Here is a 16,640-nt window from a genome sequence, read left to right on the forward strand (position 1 = left end):
ACTCAGCCTCAGAAGCCCAGGTAAATTAAGGACAGATGTCAGAAGCACCATAGCTGCTTTCTTAGGGGCCCTCAAAGCACTGCAGTACAACCTGTAATTCTCACAGCTGTGACTTTTAGGCAATTAGGCACAGTCTTGGACATGCAAACAGCTACCCAAGATCTGACTGAGCAGAAACTATTTTGCACAGCTTTAGCCTTAGACAATGTGCTGTGTTTTACTGTATTGCTGGTCTCATGACTTTTTAAACACAGCATTTCAGGCACTGTTGTTCCAGTGGGACCCAGAGCTGAAAGAAGTGTATTTGGCATCTGTACCAACAGCATATGAAATAAGGGTGATCATTGCTCAGGAACAAAGACTTGGCTGTAGCAGAAACCCAAGCACAGCAAGACAGGACACAACTCCAGAGAGCCTCACCCAATAACCCACTCCAAACCAGCTCCAGCGTTCACCTCAATACATGCTGAGCATCCTTCAGGGCAACCTTTTCCCATTCCTCAAAATGCATCAACATCCTTCATCTATGTCAAAATGGCCACAAAGGAAATCAAACTCTGTCCTTGTTTCCCCCATGCAGACAAAATTAAAGGTAACATCATGAACAAAAGCATATAGAGCTCATTGTCAAGATTCCAAGTTTTGACCTATGCACTACCAAAACCCAGGAAGTAAATCAGTATTTTAAGATATTTCTGAACTTTGAAGCAAAGATGCTTCAGTATCAACAGGATTTCTGCTTAGAATCTCCTTTGCTTTGGTAGTTCTGAACAATATGGGCATTAAAAAGGGGTCTTAGTTTCTGAAATGTCTGAGTGTTGCATTCAGTGGTATTCAAACAAGCTCTGCTTTCATGCAATGTCCTTGGCAAAGGAGCTGTGTTTAAAGTTTCTCTAGCCATTTCACTGCAGTCACAAGTGGAAATTATTTTCTGAAGTGTTTACATAAAAGAGGGAAGGAATAAAAACAAAAGCAGCAGATAGAGCAATGAATTCTAGTGTATAAGACCAGAAAAAAAACCCCAACACATTTATATACACTTATATAATTGTCAAGAAAAAGTGTCATTTGGAACAAGAGAAAAATCTTAGTTTTATTTCAAGAAAATTGTGAGATGTTTGTTTCTTCACACATTACAGTGAGTATTTTGTCATGAACATATCAAAGCACAGAATATGGCTACCACTGAAGAGTCAGATAGCCACTGAATCCAGATGTTGTTGATAGTTTTTTTTAAAAAAAGAAAGTCCAGTAAAGAGTGAAAAGTAGTATAACAAGGTCAAAAAAAAAAAAAAAAAAAAAGCTGGGATGTTTCTGTCCTGCAGCTCCAGAGGCTGCAAGAGGCTGAGGGTTGTACCCAGCTGGCTGTAACTCATGGCTCTGTGCACTCTGAGAGGACAAGAAGGGGCTCAGCCCTACCTCTGGACTCAGCTGTGCCCAAAGGAAACGTAAATGGCTCCCTCTGTGAGAGGCAAAGCCTGTCTGTGTTGAGAAGGGTGTAGCTATAGAGGCATGTGCATGAGATTGCCCAATTGGCATCATTCGACACAGCTACAGACACCCAGAGCTGTCATTATCCAGTGAAGAAAAAAATGTCACCATCATATTAAAAGAACAAAACCAAACAAGAACAAATAATTAGGGTCAGTTTTGCATTATTTAAAAAAAAAAAAAAAACAACCCAATGAACTACTCTTATTCCATCTCCAGTTTTTCTTTTCTTCTTCCATACAAAATGTTCAAAATATTCTAAGAACATAGAGGCAGTTCCAAAAGCAGCCCTGAGAAAAAACACATAAGCTCTAAAAAGCTTTAAAATAATTACCTCCTCCTTCTCCACCAGAGGTTTCACCTCTGCAAGGTGAGCATCCTGAAACTCTGTTGACATGGTCAGTAGCTGATATCTGCAAAGAGGAAAAGAGATTTGTTCTCAGCTTGCATCAAAGATCAAATACAGGAACAAGTAAAGATCCTGCTCCACCCAGCCCCCACAATGACCCACTCTTTCAGGTTATAGTTTAAAAGACCTCTGCAAGAAGGTTATAAATCTCTTGTAAAATGCCTCCCTGGTTTATTTATATACACACTCCTGAACAATATGAGATTAAAGAAATATTAAGGCTGCAAGATCAAACAGAAGTTTGGCAGCTTCAAAGCAGGGAATGCTGAAGGAAACAAGGCAGGGAGAGCAGGGAGAACCATGGAAACTGTCATCCCACAGGTGAAAGAAGGCATAGCCAAATCCACATGACTACCTACTGAAATTTGCTTGAACAGTTGTTTCTGAAAACTTTTTTAATCCAGTGTTTGCAAGGCTGCCTCACTATCCCCATATTTTTATTGTGAGAAAATTGAACTGGACACACATTAGCATCATTTTATTGTCAGATTAATGTGCTCCATTCTTCAGGACAGATAAAAATCAGATACTCCTTTACGTGGACACCAACAAGGGTCATGCAATAATGCTATTTTCAAAACTGTCAAAGGAAGGAACAAGACTGCTGTATCCTGCTCTCAGACAGGACTGGCATTGGGATGTCCAGCCCTCAGCTGCAGGAAACTTAACTGGGAACACAGACACAGCAAACCCCAGGAGAGGTGACTGCCAAGGCAAACACAGGCCATGGCTCAGGTGCAGAGCACCTCTGCATTGGTCCAGTCAAGAACAGCATCTGCTCACTCCCTTGGCAGAGATCAGGTACCAGGGTCAGAGGGCTGATCCCTGTGAAGCTCTAATGAATGGCTAGAAACGGTTCTCAAAAGAGATCCTAGAACTGCTGCAGCAAATACAGAAGTCAAAGCCTTTTTATTACATATCCTTTAGCCTGCTGGAGAAATTCATATCTTATGGGGTTTGGGCATCTTTAATAAATTTCCAATTTTTTCCATCAACACAATTATAAAACAAATATTTACTTTTTAAGAAAATTTTAGAACAGTCTCAAGTAAAACATGAGTAAGTGCACTCAAAGCAAGCCCAAAGCCTGAAACATATTTAGGAATTATTGGTTAAGTGTAACTGAACACATTTTAATTATTTTCTGAAGATAAGCACCAAACAACATAACACAATTTACATTGCTTATTTAATTTACATGATTCCCTATCTCCTGACTTAAATCTGATTTAAGCCCATCATGCTGTCTACATAAATGACCTGATGACTCAGGAAGGGCTGTGAAGCCCACAGGAGCACCCAGGCAGTGGCAGCAGTGTTATTTTTCACTCTGCCCCATGGGTTAACTCAATGCATTTGTCCCTGGGCAAAGATGCTCTGGTGACAGTTTGCAGGAGAGCTGGATGCTGCAGAAAGCTATGAAGGGACACACTCAGACTAAAGGAGTTAATACTGGAAAAATGTGGGTGTCCACTCATTCAAATAGCTTTGGTTTTAGGAACTCTTCTTGCTAACTTTGCAATTGGGGACATTTTTGGTAAAAATTAGACTGTGGATTTTAAATTAGAGAAATTTTTCATTAATATTTTACACCACCAGTTGAGACATGAAGACAAGACCAAAACTAACCCCACTGCCTGTGCTTTGTACTTCAAATTTACAAGATGACATCAGAGGTACAGAAATAGTCAGAAGAATCAAGTGACTCTGATTCACTCTTTTATCCAGGTTTTCCATTGTGTTTCGTCCATTACAGATTTTAACCAAAAAGAATAAGCAGGAAAAAAAATTGCAAAATTTTGGGAAACTGCAAGCAACATTTTAGCAAACACTGCAAGTTTCTATGATTACACCCACATATGTAGTCTGCCATTCTACACAGTGAGCCATTGGGCATGGCAGAGGAAAAATAAATGCTGTTGCAATATTTGAAGGTTAAAATATTCATATGCAACTGCACCTATGAGCTTTTCCTTCCCCAATTCAGCAAATTCTGTTAAGACAAATACCTTGATGTTGCATCTAATTCTTCAGTAGGGATTAGAAGTGTAAGAGATTTTTCTATGGTTTGCCTATAGCTGAGAGTAAGAAGCCAGGTCCCCTGCAGTTTTCCAGTAAGAAGTGTCCCAGGGAACAAAGCCACAACCACTGTTTGTGGAATAGAGATGTTTACATGGGGTACTTTGGGATTTTCAGGGACTCAGAGCATTGACTACAAATGAGCGAAAAAACTGTGCCAAAAAAGAACAAGATGGATGCTTTTTATAGCCTTAAAAACAATCCTGTTTTCATAATAGTTCAAAGTTGTTGCTCTACGTTTCCGAAAGAGCCGGCGTTAGGAAGTGCTGACCAGCAGATTGCACGACTGCCACCAAGTTTGCTGAACAAAAGCTCTACCACACCAAGTTCTCACTTTTGGAAAGATACTGTATCTTGGAGCCACAATATTTTCAGATCAGGCATTCCCAAGCTCTGGGTTTTCCTCCTGTGCATCAGGAACACCTGAAACACTCCAAGCAAGCGGCAACCTTGCGCTCAGGCAGGATAACAACACGCTGTTTGTTCACAAGAGCTGGCAAACAAAGCCCTGCTATCTGACAGCACTGTAAAAAACATCTTATTTTCCAAGGAGAAAGATGGGGAAGTGGCTTTGTACCACCCTTGTTCAGCACAAATTTTATACTTTCTAAATAGGTGCTTTGTGCTCCCCTCTGTTATGTGACAGGGCAGCTCAAAGCTAATGTATCTGCGTAACTCTCCTAAATAGATAACCATACAAGCATCCCTTTATACACATTTCAAAGCACTTGCCTCACAGATGCCTTCCAAAGACAAAGTTCATTTATATCTGCAAGCACTAGTGTAAAGTTGCCAACTTGGAGAAAAACAACCTTTTTTCACTCTGCTTGGCCAATTCACCCTGCTGAGAGGTCCCAAGGTGTCCTCTCCAGGACAAGCCACTTCCACGCCGTGGCCACCCACCACCCTGTACACCCAGGTACCTGTTGCAACTTCTGCAACAAGTGTGGTTTAAGCTTTAAAATAATTATACTTTGAAGAGAAGCCTAAATGTTTAAGACACTTCTGAGGCACCAAAATGCTTTAAAGCTTTGGCATATCTACCTTTGCCAAGTGGTAGGGAAGGCATCAGACTCTAGGAAGCAAGGAAGGTGTGGGGAAGGGTGAAGTCATCTGTGCAACAGTGTGTTGACTAGTTTAATTCAGAGGCTTTTCTATACCCCTTCCAGCCTGATCCTACTGCTCCAAAACCACCTGCAGCAAGTGTCATAACCAAGGCCACTAGCACAGGAATCTCTGTCAGGTGCCTGATTATTTTGATATTAGAAGTTCAGAATACATCCCCTCTCCCTCTGTATCATTGCTGGAGGGACAATTATTGCTGCAGCCTTGTTTTGGTAGCAGAAGGTCCAGGATAAATGGGCAGCCTGGCTTTGCACAACAGAGATCCCAGCAAAGAGGCTAAGAAGACACCCATCAGGGCATCCTCAGACCCCAGCAATGTTGCAATCATAAATACCAAACATTAGGCAATATGCTTATATGTGACCAAATTGCTTTCAAGCACAGAAGCAAAAGAAGCTCCAAGATCCCCCATTTCAAACTTCTTGTTTCTGAAGACACCTGGAAGGCTGTCCAAGCTTGTGCCATGGGGTGCAGAATCAAACAATGGCCTCACATCCCTGAAGGGCTTGGGGGGCATTGCTACCAACGCTACAGGATTTCTCTGCCCTCACACCAAACCGGTTTTTATTTATGTGCTATCACAGAAAACAAAGAGCAACAAAAGGCTCCTGCCTGAGTTTAATAAAGAAGACAATTTCCTCAAAATTGCTTGTCTAAACACTGGCAGCAGAGATTATTCTCCTTTTGAGTACTGATGTGTAGAAAGGTAATCAGAGCATCCCCGTGGCATTTTCATCTCCACAGGCTGAGCAAGAAGGAGGGACAGCAATCACTTTGCACATGGGATTAAATACTCATGAGCATCTAATGGTAAAGAGGGAAATAGTTGTGGGCACCAAGGGCCCCAGCTCCCAAGAACTGGTGTTGTTCTCTTTGGAAACAAAGGGAAACTTGTGCTCCAGGACCACAGGTGAAAGGTGTTTCCAAGCCAATCACATCACTCTGCACTTTCTCTCTTGAAAGCTACGGGTGTCTTCAGCAATGTCACAAAAGAAGGTAGGAAGGATGGGGTGGCAGAGGTTTTGTGTACCTGTAACAGCTCCCAGAACAATTATGCAAGGATGAGACAAGGATGGAAAGAGCTAAAATGTCTCCAAAGCTCTGAAAAAGTTGATTGGAAAATATCCACATCAAAAAATATATAATAAAAAAAAAAAAAAAAAACCCAAGCATTTCAGGCCTCTGACAATGAAGGAAAGTTACTGTGACGCTCAAACAGCCTTTGAGCCTTCCACGGTCAATTAGACCCCTTCCAGTCATTAACTGTAAATGTTGTGAACTTGTCTGACTGGCCTAACATAAACATGGTTACTGCAAACTGAGAGAAGCTTGAAAAAAAAAAAAAAAACAACAACTTGTCTCGGCTAAGCAGAGACTAAACAGAGACAATTGGACATGAAGACAAGACAGTTCATAGCACCCATGTGTGGTTATGGGCCATAACACATCCCTAAGTGCAGTTTACATCTCAGGTATTTCATAACAAAGTTGACAAATTTAATCTTCCTGTTTGTGAATCAAATTATTCATTTGCAAGCATCCAAACAGTTCATGCATAAGCATCTGCCCCCACTCTGCCCTGTTTAAACTACTCTTTGTTACTGGCGTTGCTATCACGAGGTCCTTTGTGTACAGTTACTGCTTTTCTCTGACATCGTTCCACACAATAAATTATGAAAGAGGTTTTACAGCAGTTCCTCCCCTTTAAAAAAGGCAAATTACTTTTGACAGTTAAGTAGGATCTGAATAAACAGTTGGAGCAGGAAGCATCAAAAGTTGAAGACACTCAACTACCCGTGACTCTCCAGGCTTCCTCAGCCTCCAGTAACACATTATCTCAATTTACAACTAAAAGTTTATAACCTGAGACAAAGGAAGTTGGAAAACGGAACACTTAAAGAGCCTGAAGTTTCAAAAAGAGAAAAGGTCAAGAATCAAAGCATTAAATCAAATATCAGGGAACTGAAACAGTTATGCTGCCTGGTGGTCTCCAGTTCATAGATGTCCTGGGAGCTACTATCACCTAGAACTCTTCAAGCACAGTACACTGCTGATACTCAGTTTCATTACTTTTTTCTAACCATTTTACTTTTATTTTCTTTCAACTCTCTTTGTGAATTATTCTACCAGCATGTTTTCATGAAGGCTCTAGCTGAAAATGAGAGCTGGCATCCAAGAAAAAAAAAAAACCAAAACAAAACAATGAAAGCAGGTTGTTAGGAGGATAATTTAGCATAACAGTGTTTTTTTTCAAGCCAAAAAACCAAGAGCCTTAAGTTTTAACCATTTTTAAGTTTACTTATGGTACGTGCTAATCAACCTGATTAGCAAACCAGAACCTTTCAGCCAAGAACTCGAGCCCTGTGCCAAGTAAGAGCTGGGAGAAGCCCCAGGGACACAGCAGCAGGGACAGAGCCAGCTGCTGACCCAGCATCTCCCCCAGCCCCTCTGCCAGCAGCTGGGACACTCCTGCAGTGAGGAGGAGATCTCCAGGCTCCAGCCCACCTCCCCTGGCTTGTATTCACTCGTGCCACTGGCCCCAGTGTCTGATGGACACAGCTCAGCTGTGGTCACTCTGGGATCAGACACAGCCTTGAAGCTGCCAGTTCCTCAGAGCAGGGGCTGGTCACCCTCCACACACACAAACCTCCCTGGCAGCTGCACATGGACAGTAGCACCAACACACAGGGAGCTGGAAGCAGCCCATCTGCCCACCCACAGATGTTGTGCAAGGCACTGTTGTGATACAGCTTGCACAACCCTCTCTCTGTGGGATGTGGTGAAGAATGTTCCTTAGAAAGCTTGAGGTCCTCCCATGTTTCACAGGAGTAGAAGCTGGCTGTGGGAAGGGTTGGTGAGCTGGCCAGAGGACATGCCTGCTGTCCCCATCGCTGCTTTGCTGGACACCCCTGCTGTGCACCCCCTCCCAATATAATGAGGGGCTATCTCTTCCTAGCTGGCAGGGAAATGGAAAGATTTCAATGCCCGAGGGCTTTTTCCTATTGCAGCAATCCCTAATACTACCTACATCACAGCTCTGTGAGGGACAGATTACAAACCCTAAGGCAGTTCCCAAAAATTCATGCTTCTTTAGCATCTGGCACCTGAAACTGCCTCAGGTCATACCTCTGTGACAAGTGGTTCTGTCTGATAATGCAAAGTGTTCAAGGCCAGGCTGGATGGGGCTTTGAGCAACCTGGCCTAGTGGAAGAAGGGCTGGAATTAGATGATCTCTAAAAAGACAGATTTGCCCGTTCACACTGGTGCCAGTGCTGTGCTTTAGCTTTAAGGGCTCCAGGCCATGGGTGGCAGCACTGGAGGGTGGAAAGGATGAACAGCAATCAGCTGCTTTCCCAGGCTTGGTTTCCTTACACCCACCCCCCAGCCAACCTGTCTCCTTCCAGTGCCCCAGCAGCCTCCTCTGCATCCATCCCCCTGCTCCTTCCACTGACCATGCACAAAGGTCTGAAATAAGGATTGAAGGTGATGCACTGATACAGGACCTGACACCTGCTCTGCAGCACTGGGCTGGGCTTTGGTTGCAGAGGAAATAACAGACACATTATGAGGGGGCAGAGATGGATTAGGTATTTCATAACATGGAAGAGGATGGCTTCTGCCACAAAGATTACGGTCTAAACAGACAAGAAAAAGCTATTGTTCCTGCAGCTCGCTAGTGTCAGGACATGCTCCCTGCCCCCTCCTGTTCTCAATCTGCCATGCTCTCAGAGCTGCTGCCCAGCTGCAGCCGCTTCAACAAGTGGGTGGTTCTGTCAAAGTTCGAGGCACAAACATACTGAGATTATTCCAGAAGGGAGAGACTCACAGAATACTCAGAGATGAGGAATGTTGTCTGGCTCTCTAGGTTGAACCCTCGCAAGAATATAGTGGATTATTTTTATATGTTTAGTATTTTCACATCGATGTTGCAATGATGAGGACTTAAGTTACAAAGCATCACAGCTAAGGTTGATGGCATTTCTTAATTTACATTTATCCATGAGGTTGCAGCTTCTGAGTACATAGACAACTTGTTCTACCACCTATTAAAATTGCTTGGTCATTGCTATTACAAGTTCTCTTTCTAACCCCTGCCAAAATGTCTGGGCTGAAGTTTTCCATGATGAGTGCATGAGGGATTTTGCTTGTTTGTTGAGGGGAAAAGTATAATTTATGGATATTATTCTGTTCCCATGCATGGCCAGTTCCTTTTTCTAGGATGAACTTTAGCCTTCTAGAGCTTAATCTGAACTCAAACTTTGCACAAGTGGCCATTGTGTTAAGACATATCTTTCATTCTTCCCAAGCAAGTCCCTTAATAAAATTACCCAAATTTAAGCATTTTCACATGTTGAATTACTTCTGACTACATCTAGGCAAAAGTCTTCCACTGCTGCAAGCATCAGCACCCAAATACACAACATGATCTCCCCCAGGGCTGAGCACACAGCCTGAACCACAACAGGTGGCACTGGTGAGGGAGTGTTTGAACCAGCACCACCCAGTACCAGAATACTCCTTGCTTCTCAAAAGAGGCCCTTTCAAAACCCTTCAAAGTGGGCAAAAGGTAATTCACCATCTTCAGCTGACTTATTTCAAAGCCTTACCCATCTACACTCCAGGCTAGTGCCTATCACAGGCAGAGAGCTTTGTTATCACTTTCCAGGCTGAGTTCACAAGAAGGGTTGGAGTTATACACTTCCAAGCTTTTATACAGCATTGGGATTTTATGCAAAACTTCATAAAATTCATAGTGTTTCACATGGGAAAAAATGTGATGCTCTTAAACTGAATCATCTAGGAAAGAAAATATAAAAGGTCATCATAAAATTCTGCAGTGCTTCTACTGCATAATTAGTTCCATAGCCCAAAATGCCACAACTTTGTCCAAGAATAAAAATACATCTTAAAATTTAGCAGGGATATGTTACAGTACATGCAGAGCATGTTTAGAGCACTCCAGAACTATAGCTGCAGGAAAATGACATCATTAGTTTGACAAGGTGCGCAAGAGCTTCCTGAAGGAAGTAAACCAAAACACCCCAGCAAGAGCAATCCTTCCTTCCTTTAACAGTGCTTTTCCCATCTGCATGTCTGTTTACTGTGCTCACAAATAAAGGTTCCTTTGAAAGTTGCATCCTATTTTGCTGATTGCTTTTCCATTACAGCTTATGCCTACCAGTAGACACACTACCAGATGTTACCACTTTTTTGTTTTGAATACCACTGCCTCCACCTACAGAGTCTCCATGAAGGCATTAGAGTTTAAGAACCTTATTACTTAGTTTGTGCTTCCTAAAATTCAGAATTTCTTAAAGTCAGGTTGTAAGAGTGGTGAAATGGCAAGGACAGAAAAAACACACACAAAAAAAACAAAAAAAAAAAAACCAAACCCAAGGAATGGTTGAAAGCAAATGGGAAGATTTATTTTGCAGTGAGCTGGGTTTTTATGCTGCACTAAGTCCTAATGTTTGGTGTTTCCACTAATTTCTGCATCATCAGTACAGGTCTAGCAGACTTGCCCTACAAAGTTATGGTAGTAAAATAAGCTGAAAAAGCTATACTTTTGAAGCTATACTTAGGTCAGGCAGGAAGCAACAAGTTGATGGCTTAGAAAAGTAGTGAATACCCAGTTTTAAAAACAGGTCTTGAAAAGGAAGATCTACATTGACTAACTCCAGCTACCAAGGGAAAAAACTTGAGAGATGAAAAAATCTATTAAAATTTTGACAACTAACTGAAAGGAAATAGCCCCAAACCCAAAAGAAACATAGGAAACGTGATCAGCCACACAAAATTAAAGCGGCAAAACTGACACACATCCTGCTTTATACAAAGAGATACAGCTGTGGAAAATTTCTTCAGCACAGGCAGTCCAGTTGTGCATCAGCAAGCACACCACAGAGCACCTCTGCATGGAGAACACTCCCTCTGACGACAAACTTCTGGGCATTATCCAAAGGCAACATTCTCATGCCAGCTGGGAAACAAAATAGGCCTGAACCTGCAGCAGCCCTGAGACAAAAGTAAAACTAAACTCATCGCCCTCATCATCCAAAACAGGAGCTTGCACATTCAGGTCTGACACTTCGACAATTTCAGGCTTTATCTGTACACTTGCTGTTCTGGATTAAATGTCAAATAATGGTACTGATTCACATGGAGTCTCAGTACTGGGTTTAATTATGTCATAACAACACTTTAATGATACATGAACACACATATTCAGGAAAAGCTCTGAATGGCTCCTTACTCCTGCTTAAAAACCACAGCCAAAGGAAATTAACAGTAGGGATTACCTCCCACTAGCTGTCCCTCACTGAAGTCACCCAGGGCTCTGGGAGCGACACAGATGGGAAAAAAGCCGCCACCATTTGACAGAAACACCAAGTTCAATAGCCATTATATTCACAGCCATCGATTTCCAAGATGTCTAACCCAGATTTTAGTCATCCATAGGAACACACACCACTGAACCTGAAAATGGGTTTGCCTTGCTCTTTGAAACAGTTGCAGAGTATTTCCCCTAACATTCCAGTAGTAGCAATTTACTTAGAACTTCTGGGACAAAGCTTTTGACAGAGGGCAGAGGGGTAACAGCTGTTCCTGGACCTGAGCAACCTGATCTAGTGGGTGGCATCCCTGCCCATAGCACTGGGGTTGGAACTAGATGGTTTTTAAGGTCCCTTCCAACCAAAGCCCTTTATGATTTTATGATGAGCTACTAGAACTGGAGATCAGCCCCCACATAACTGTCCAGGGAAATTCTCCACTGAGGAATCATCAGGGACAGCATCATCCTGCTTTAGGTAAACACTGAAATTCACACCTAAAGCTCAAGGTGTGCAGTGCCATCTTTATAGCAAAAGAGTGACAGGAAAAAAATTGGGCTCTTCTGTATTTCTAGGTGCTGTGACTGAACATGAAAGCTAAAAATGAAAAGTCATCTGGAAGCCTTACTTCATCTCCAGAACCAGTATTTCATCCTTGCTAATGCTTAGCAGACACATTTCCTTTTTGCAGTTGCATTTTGGAACATTTTCCTTTCAAGTGATCAAACCAGAGCAGTTAAAGTCACTCATGTTGTATATTGCTGTGACTGAACTGATCCAGGCCACTGCTTCCCCAGGCTGTGCTCTCCCCGACAGCAAACAGGATTTTGCTGCCTTAAGCTTCCAGCTGTGCACATGATGTAAACATTGCTGATCCACCACAATTAGAACTGGTATTATTTTTGAGAGTTTCGCAGTTTCTGCTCATGTTCTGAAGAGCTTCAAGCCAGCTTCACCCCTTCATCTTTTCTTTTCCTCTTTGTCTATTTTGAGACAATAAAATCAGGAATTGTCTTATTACATATATGCTCTATGTTTTGTGCTCTCTAATGAGGTTAAGTAAAAAAACCAGTATTTTCTGTGGGAAGCTAGAAGTTTGTCAAAATCTCTTAAGCTGGTTATGAGAAGATTTATGTTGCACTTCAATCAAAGAAATTAATCACTTAGGCTTAAAAATCTGAATCAAAGAATTTTTCTCCCAACACTTCACTATAATCTCACCTGAAATACAAGGGTAAATCACTTAATTGCCTTATAACTCCCTCTAAGGACCAGGTTCCCTTGCCAAAGCATTCCAAAAGGTGCCCTGTAATCGTCATAGTCCAAAAAGGAACATCCAAAGTGCAGAGTGCCTCCCACCAGAGGCAAGACAATATAGGAATCCTGCCAGTTCTACTGAGCATTCATACAATCTACTCAGATGGTCTGTCACAGTTTCAGTGCTCCTTTTATTTTGGCAAGAATAAAAATAAAAAAAAAAAAGCCATTGTGGAAGGCCCAAACTGAAAAGCTTAAGAGCTTGTTTTCTGGTAGCCCAGGTGCTGATTCCCAAATGCAGGCAGGGCATGTGGCAGCCCTCCCTCTGCAGAGGGTGACACTTCTTTGGCTATTGCCTAACTCCGTGGACACTTGATGCTCTGACATCTCTGTCTTGCTGTCATCTTGGTAAAGAGGCCAATAAATGAAAGAAATAAGTACACAAACCCTTCTTTCCAAGGGAAACAAATGAAAACCCCTAGTTTGTCTAGACCCTTTTTCCCCAGCCTGGTTCAAGGTCAGTCACTTTGCAGTGTCCATTCTTAGAGGAAGAGCTCATCTTTTTACAAGAGCATATAATGACAAGACAAGAGTTGGAATGGCTTTAAAGTGAAAGAAGCTCCATTTAAACTAGATATTGGGAATAGATTCTTCACTGTGAGGGTGCTGAGGCACTGGCTGCCCAGAGAAGCTGTGGATGCTTCATCCCTGAAAGTGGTCAAGGCCAGGCTGGACGGGGCTTTGAGCAACCTGGTCTAGTGGAAAGTGTCCTTGTCCATAGCAGGAGAGTTTAGCTAGATAATCTTTCAATAAAACCATTCTATGATCTCTCAGTTCAGTAACTGTAGAAATTCCTGTTCCAAGTTTTCAAAGTTGAAATCAAACACATTCGGATATCTGCTGCAGAAGGAGCTCTGATTCAGAAGCTGAGGCCTCCAGGTCCCAAAACCATAATGCTGTGGCATCTGTTCAGCTTCTACTGAAAAATATTAGGTATAAAAGCAAAACCCTGAGGAGTCTGCCATTACTACATTAAAACCTGCTTTCACTGCATCTGTGTTTTCCGTATCAAAACACACACCAGCTCCTCCTGAACACATTCTTGAGTTACTCTTCTTTGAGGGCCTGGGACTCATTAGTACCCTGGGAACTGTTCAAACCTTTAAGAATCACTATTTGTGATGCATCTACTCTGAGCTTTAGCATTTCATCCAAAATCATTAAATTCTTGCTGTGCACAGAACATCATACAGCATTAGCTGCCTGCTGTTTATTCAAGTACTTGTGATAAAAACACAGTCATTCTGTGTCAAACTACATTAGACTCTGCTTAAAAGACCACAAAATTAAAACAAACAACAACAAAAAAAGCCACACAAAAAAAAACCCTAACAAAAATACCAAAAACCAAACCAAAACAAACTCCCACAAAAAAAGTAAACCAACAAAAAACCAACAAAAAAACCCAAAAAACAAAAAGCAGCCACCAAACATGTTCCCAGAGCTAAGTTCAAAGTGCACTGCTTAATGCCACTGGCTGAAATTTTCATGCAAATTATACCTGGAACAGCCAAGGCTAAAACCAGCAAGGCAGTTCTTCTCAGACGTTTACCTGAGGCACTTGATAGCTCCTTTTCACAGGTTATTGCCATTGCTTGCCCTCAACAGTGAGTTTTGCAGCTGTGTAGCTTTGACACATTTGGATACACAAAAAAAAAGTTGATAAAAAGCCAGAAGAAAGGAAAACAATCAAAACACCATGCAGAGAAGCTGGACAGAAAGCTTCAGGTTGTCTTGGACCTCTTCCATGTCATTACAATTGCATTTTCTAGGTTCAAAATACAGTTCCTATTTAAACCAGAGAAAGAAAATCATCAAAATAACGTAGGTGATAAGTACTTCTAGCCGAAGTCCTGTTCTGGGGATGGGGTGCTACACAGGGCACTGTGATCTTTGCAGAATAATGAGTTATACAGTGAGCATCGCCAACTTACAAGTGTTTCATAGGAAAACTGAACCATGATGAAAAGCCTTAACCTCCTCCTTAGCAGAAGTGAAATCCCTTCTTTATCCAGCGCAGTGCGGGGCTGCACTCCACGGCAAAGCCTCCCTTGGAGCGCCGGGAGCAGACTGTGTTCACAGGGTGACAACAACCCCACAGAAACAGCCACCGGAGCCGAGCACGGCTGAGCCGTGTCCCGAACCCAGCACAGAGCGGAGAAACACATGCAATCACCAGTGGGCAACTTCCCTAGAGAAAGTGAGCCTGTGCCTTGGCTTCACAGCTGTTTTCCAGCCCAGCCCATCCCATCCCATCCCATCCCGCTGCTCCCCGGGAGCCCAGACCTTGGCAGCAGCATCCCGCAGCCGGGAAGGGCCGGGCTCCGGCTCGGGGCGCCGAGAGCTCCCCCGGTCCCCCGGCAAAACCTTGCTCGGGGAGAGGGGAAAGGACAGACTTTTCATAAAAAGGAGGAGGGCGGTGCAAGGATGGGCGCTCGAGGGGACCGCGAAGGCGGGTGAATGGATTCATGGAAAGACAGATGGACGGAAGGATGACAGAGGAAAGGCGGCCGGAGCTCCCTTACCTGCCGCGCCGCCGCTGTCCCTGCGCCGCTGCCGCCCCGCGCTGCGGCCGCCGCCCGCCGGGAGCATTTATAGCCCCGGCCCCGCCCGCCAGCAGCCCCGCCCGCCCGCCGCCCCTGTGCCCGGCCCCACAGGCACCCTGGCTAGCAGCAGGGAGCCCCGACACCCCCGCTGGCCCGGTCCGCCTCCTCCCCGGCCGCACAGCCCGGGCGGGGGAGGCTCAGCGCTGCCATCGCGCTCCGGGCAGGCTGGAGAGCGGCGGAGACCCGCGTCCCGCTTCCCCCGGTAGCCAGGACTGCCAGCATTGGGCCACGGGAGGGGAACGTGTGCCAGGGCTTGCCCGAGGACCGAGCAGCAGCCTTGGGAATGCTGAGCCGAGGATGGCGGCAGCGGGGTCCTGGCACAGGTGGTCAAAGTCCTGCGGACATCTATATATAAACATAAAGTCTATTTACCGGTTGCAAAATCTTGTGCTCACACATTAAAATGACCACTAGGAAGGAACTGTAATTGCAGGAGGGAAATAATGACTTTGAGCATTTCTGGTGAAGTTCAGAGGGTGCAGTGAGTTTCCCAGTGAACAGCCCTTTGGCAAGAAGCACAGCTAATCGTTTATTCCAAAAAAGAGGCCCTCGCCTGCTGAGCAAAGAGTATCTCTGTATACATGGTTCTGTGTGTAGCCATCTGCCAAGAGGCCAGTTAAACTGTCACGGCCTGAGCTGCTTTTTCTGTGACTTTTCTGTAAAACACTTCCCCCAACTGTGTGATTTCACTTAGCAAACTTCACTTTTATGGCATGTTACTGTGACCCAAACACATGAAATCCACAGCATGTTGTCATTCCCCCTTGTGAAGTGGCCTGAAGGGGAAATCAGAAATTCCTCAAACTCTGAAACTCTGTTAAACTCTCAGCCTCTGTTTCCTCAGCTATATAGCAAGGTTATTAAGTCGGGTCTACAAAAGCTTGCTTCTGTTCAAATGCATATTAACTTCTCTCTTCCTAAGTCAGCTTCTGCACCTGAGTCAGAAACTGCTGCCTTTGGAAGTAGAACCCTGGAATTCTGGTTCCTTTTTCACCACAAAATTATGGGAGATCATGTTGTGCAGCAATAACTCTGAAGTGTTACCAAGTGTACAATATAGAAAATGTCTTGTTTTCTTCCCTTTGATTAGTTAATGTCTTCAAGGATGAAAAGTATTTCTGAACAAGGCAAGAGAGCATTTGTCATCCTAAAATAGCACTGTTCTGTATGTGCTTTCTTTGTTGTTTGAATGATAAAATGCCTAATCTTTTTTCATAATCATTTTAAACTGTGATGCCAGGAAACCAGTGAAGCTATCACAAATAATTTAATTTACAACTG

General features: G+C 43.4%; 1 protein-coding gene across 1 annotated transcript in view; it reads right to left on the reverse strand.

Annotated features, from left to right (window-relative positions):
* The window catches only part of NDRG1 (N-myc downstream regulated 1), a 39,590-nt gene extending 24,240 nt beyond the window's left edge, over positions 1-15,350 (reverse strand). Inside the window, exons 1-2 of the mRNA XM_058831846.1 lie at positions 15,279-15,350; positions 1,826-1,904 (exon numbers count right to left, since the gene is read on the reverse strand). Of these exons, the coding sequence (XP_058687829.1) occupies positions 1,826-1,888 (63 nt within the window). The 5' untranslated portion in view covers positions 1,889-1,904; positions 15,279-15,350. The remainder of the gene's footprint in view (positions 1-1,825; positions 1,905-15,278) is intronic.
* Positions 15,351-16,640: the final 1,290 nt, after the last annotated feature.

Source organism: Poecile atricapillus, chromosome 2 (assembly GCF_030490865.1).
Source record: "Poecile atricapillus isolate bPoeAtr1 chromosome 2, bPoeAtr1.hap1, whole genome shotgun sequence".
NCBI classification, from domain to species: domain Eukaryota; kingdom Metazoa; phylum Chordata; class Aves; order Passeriformes; family Paridae; genus Poecile; species Poecile atricapillus.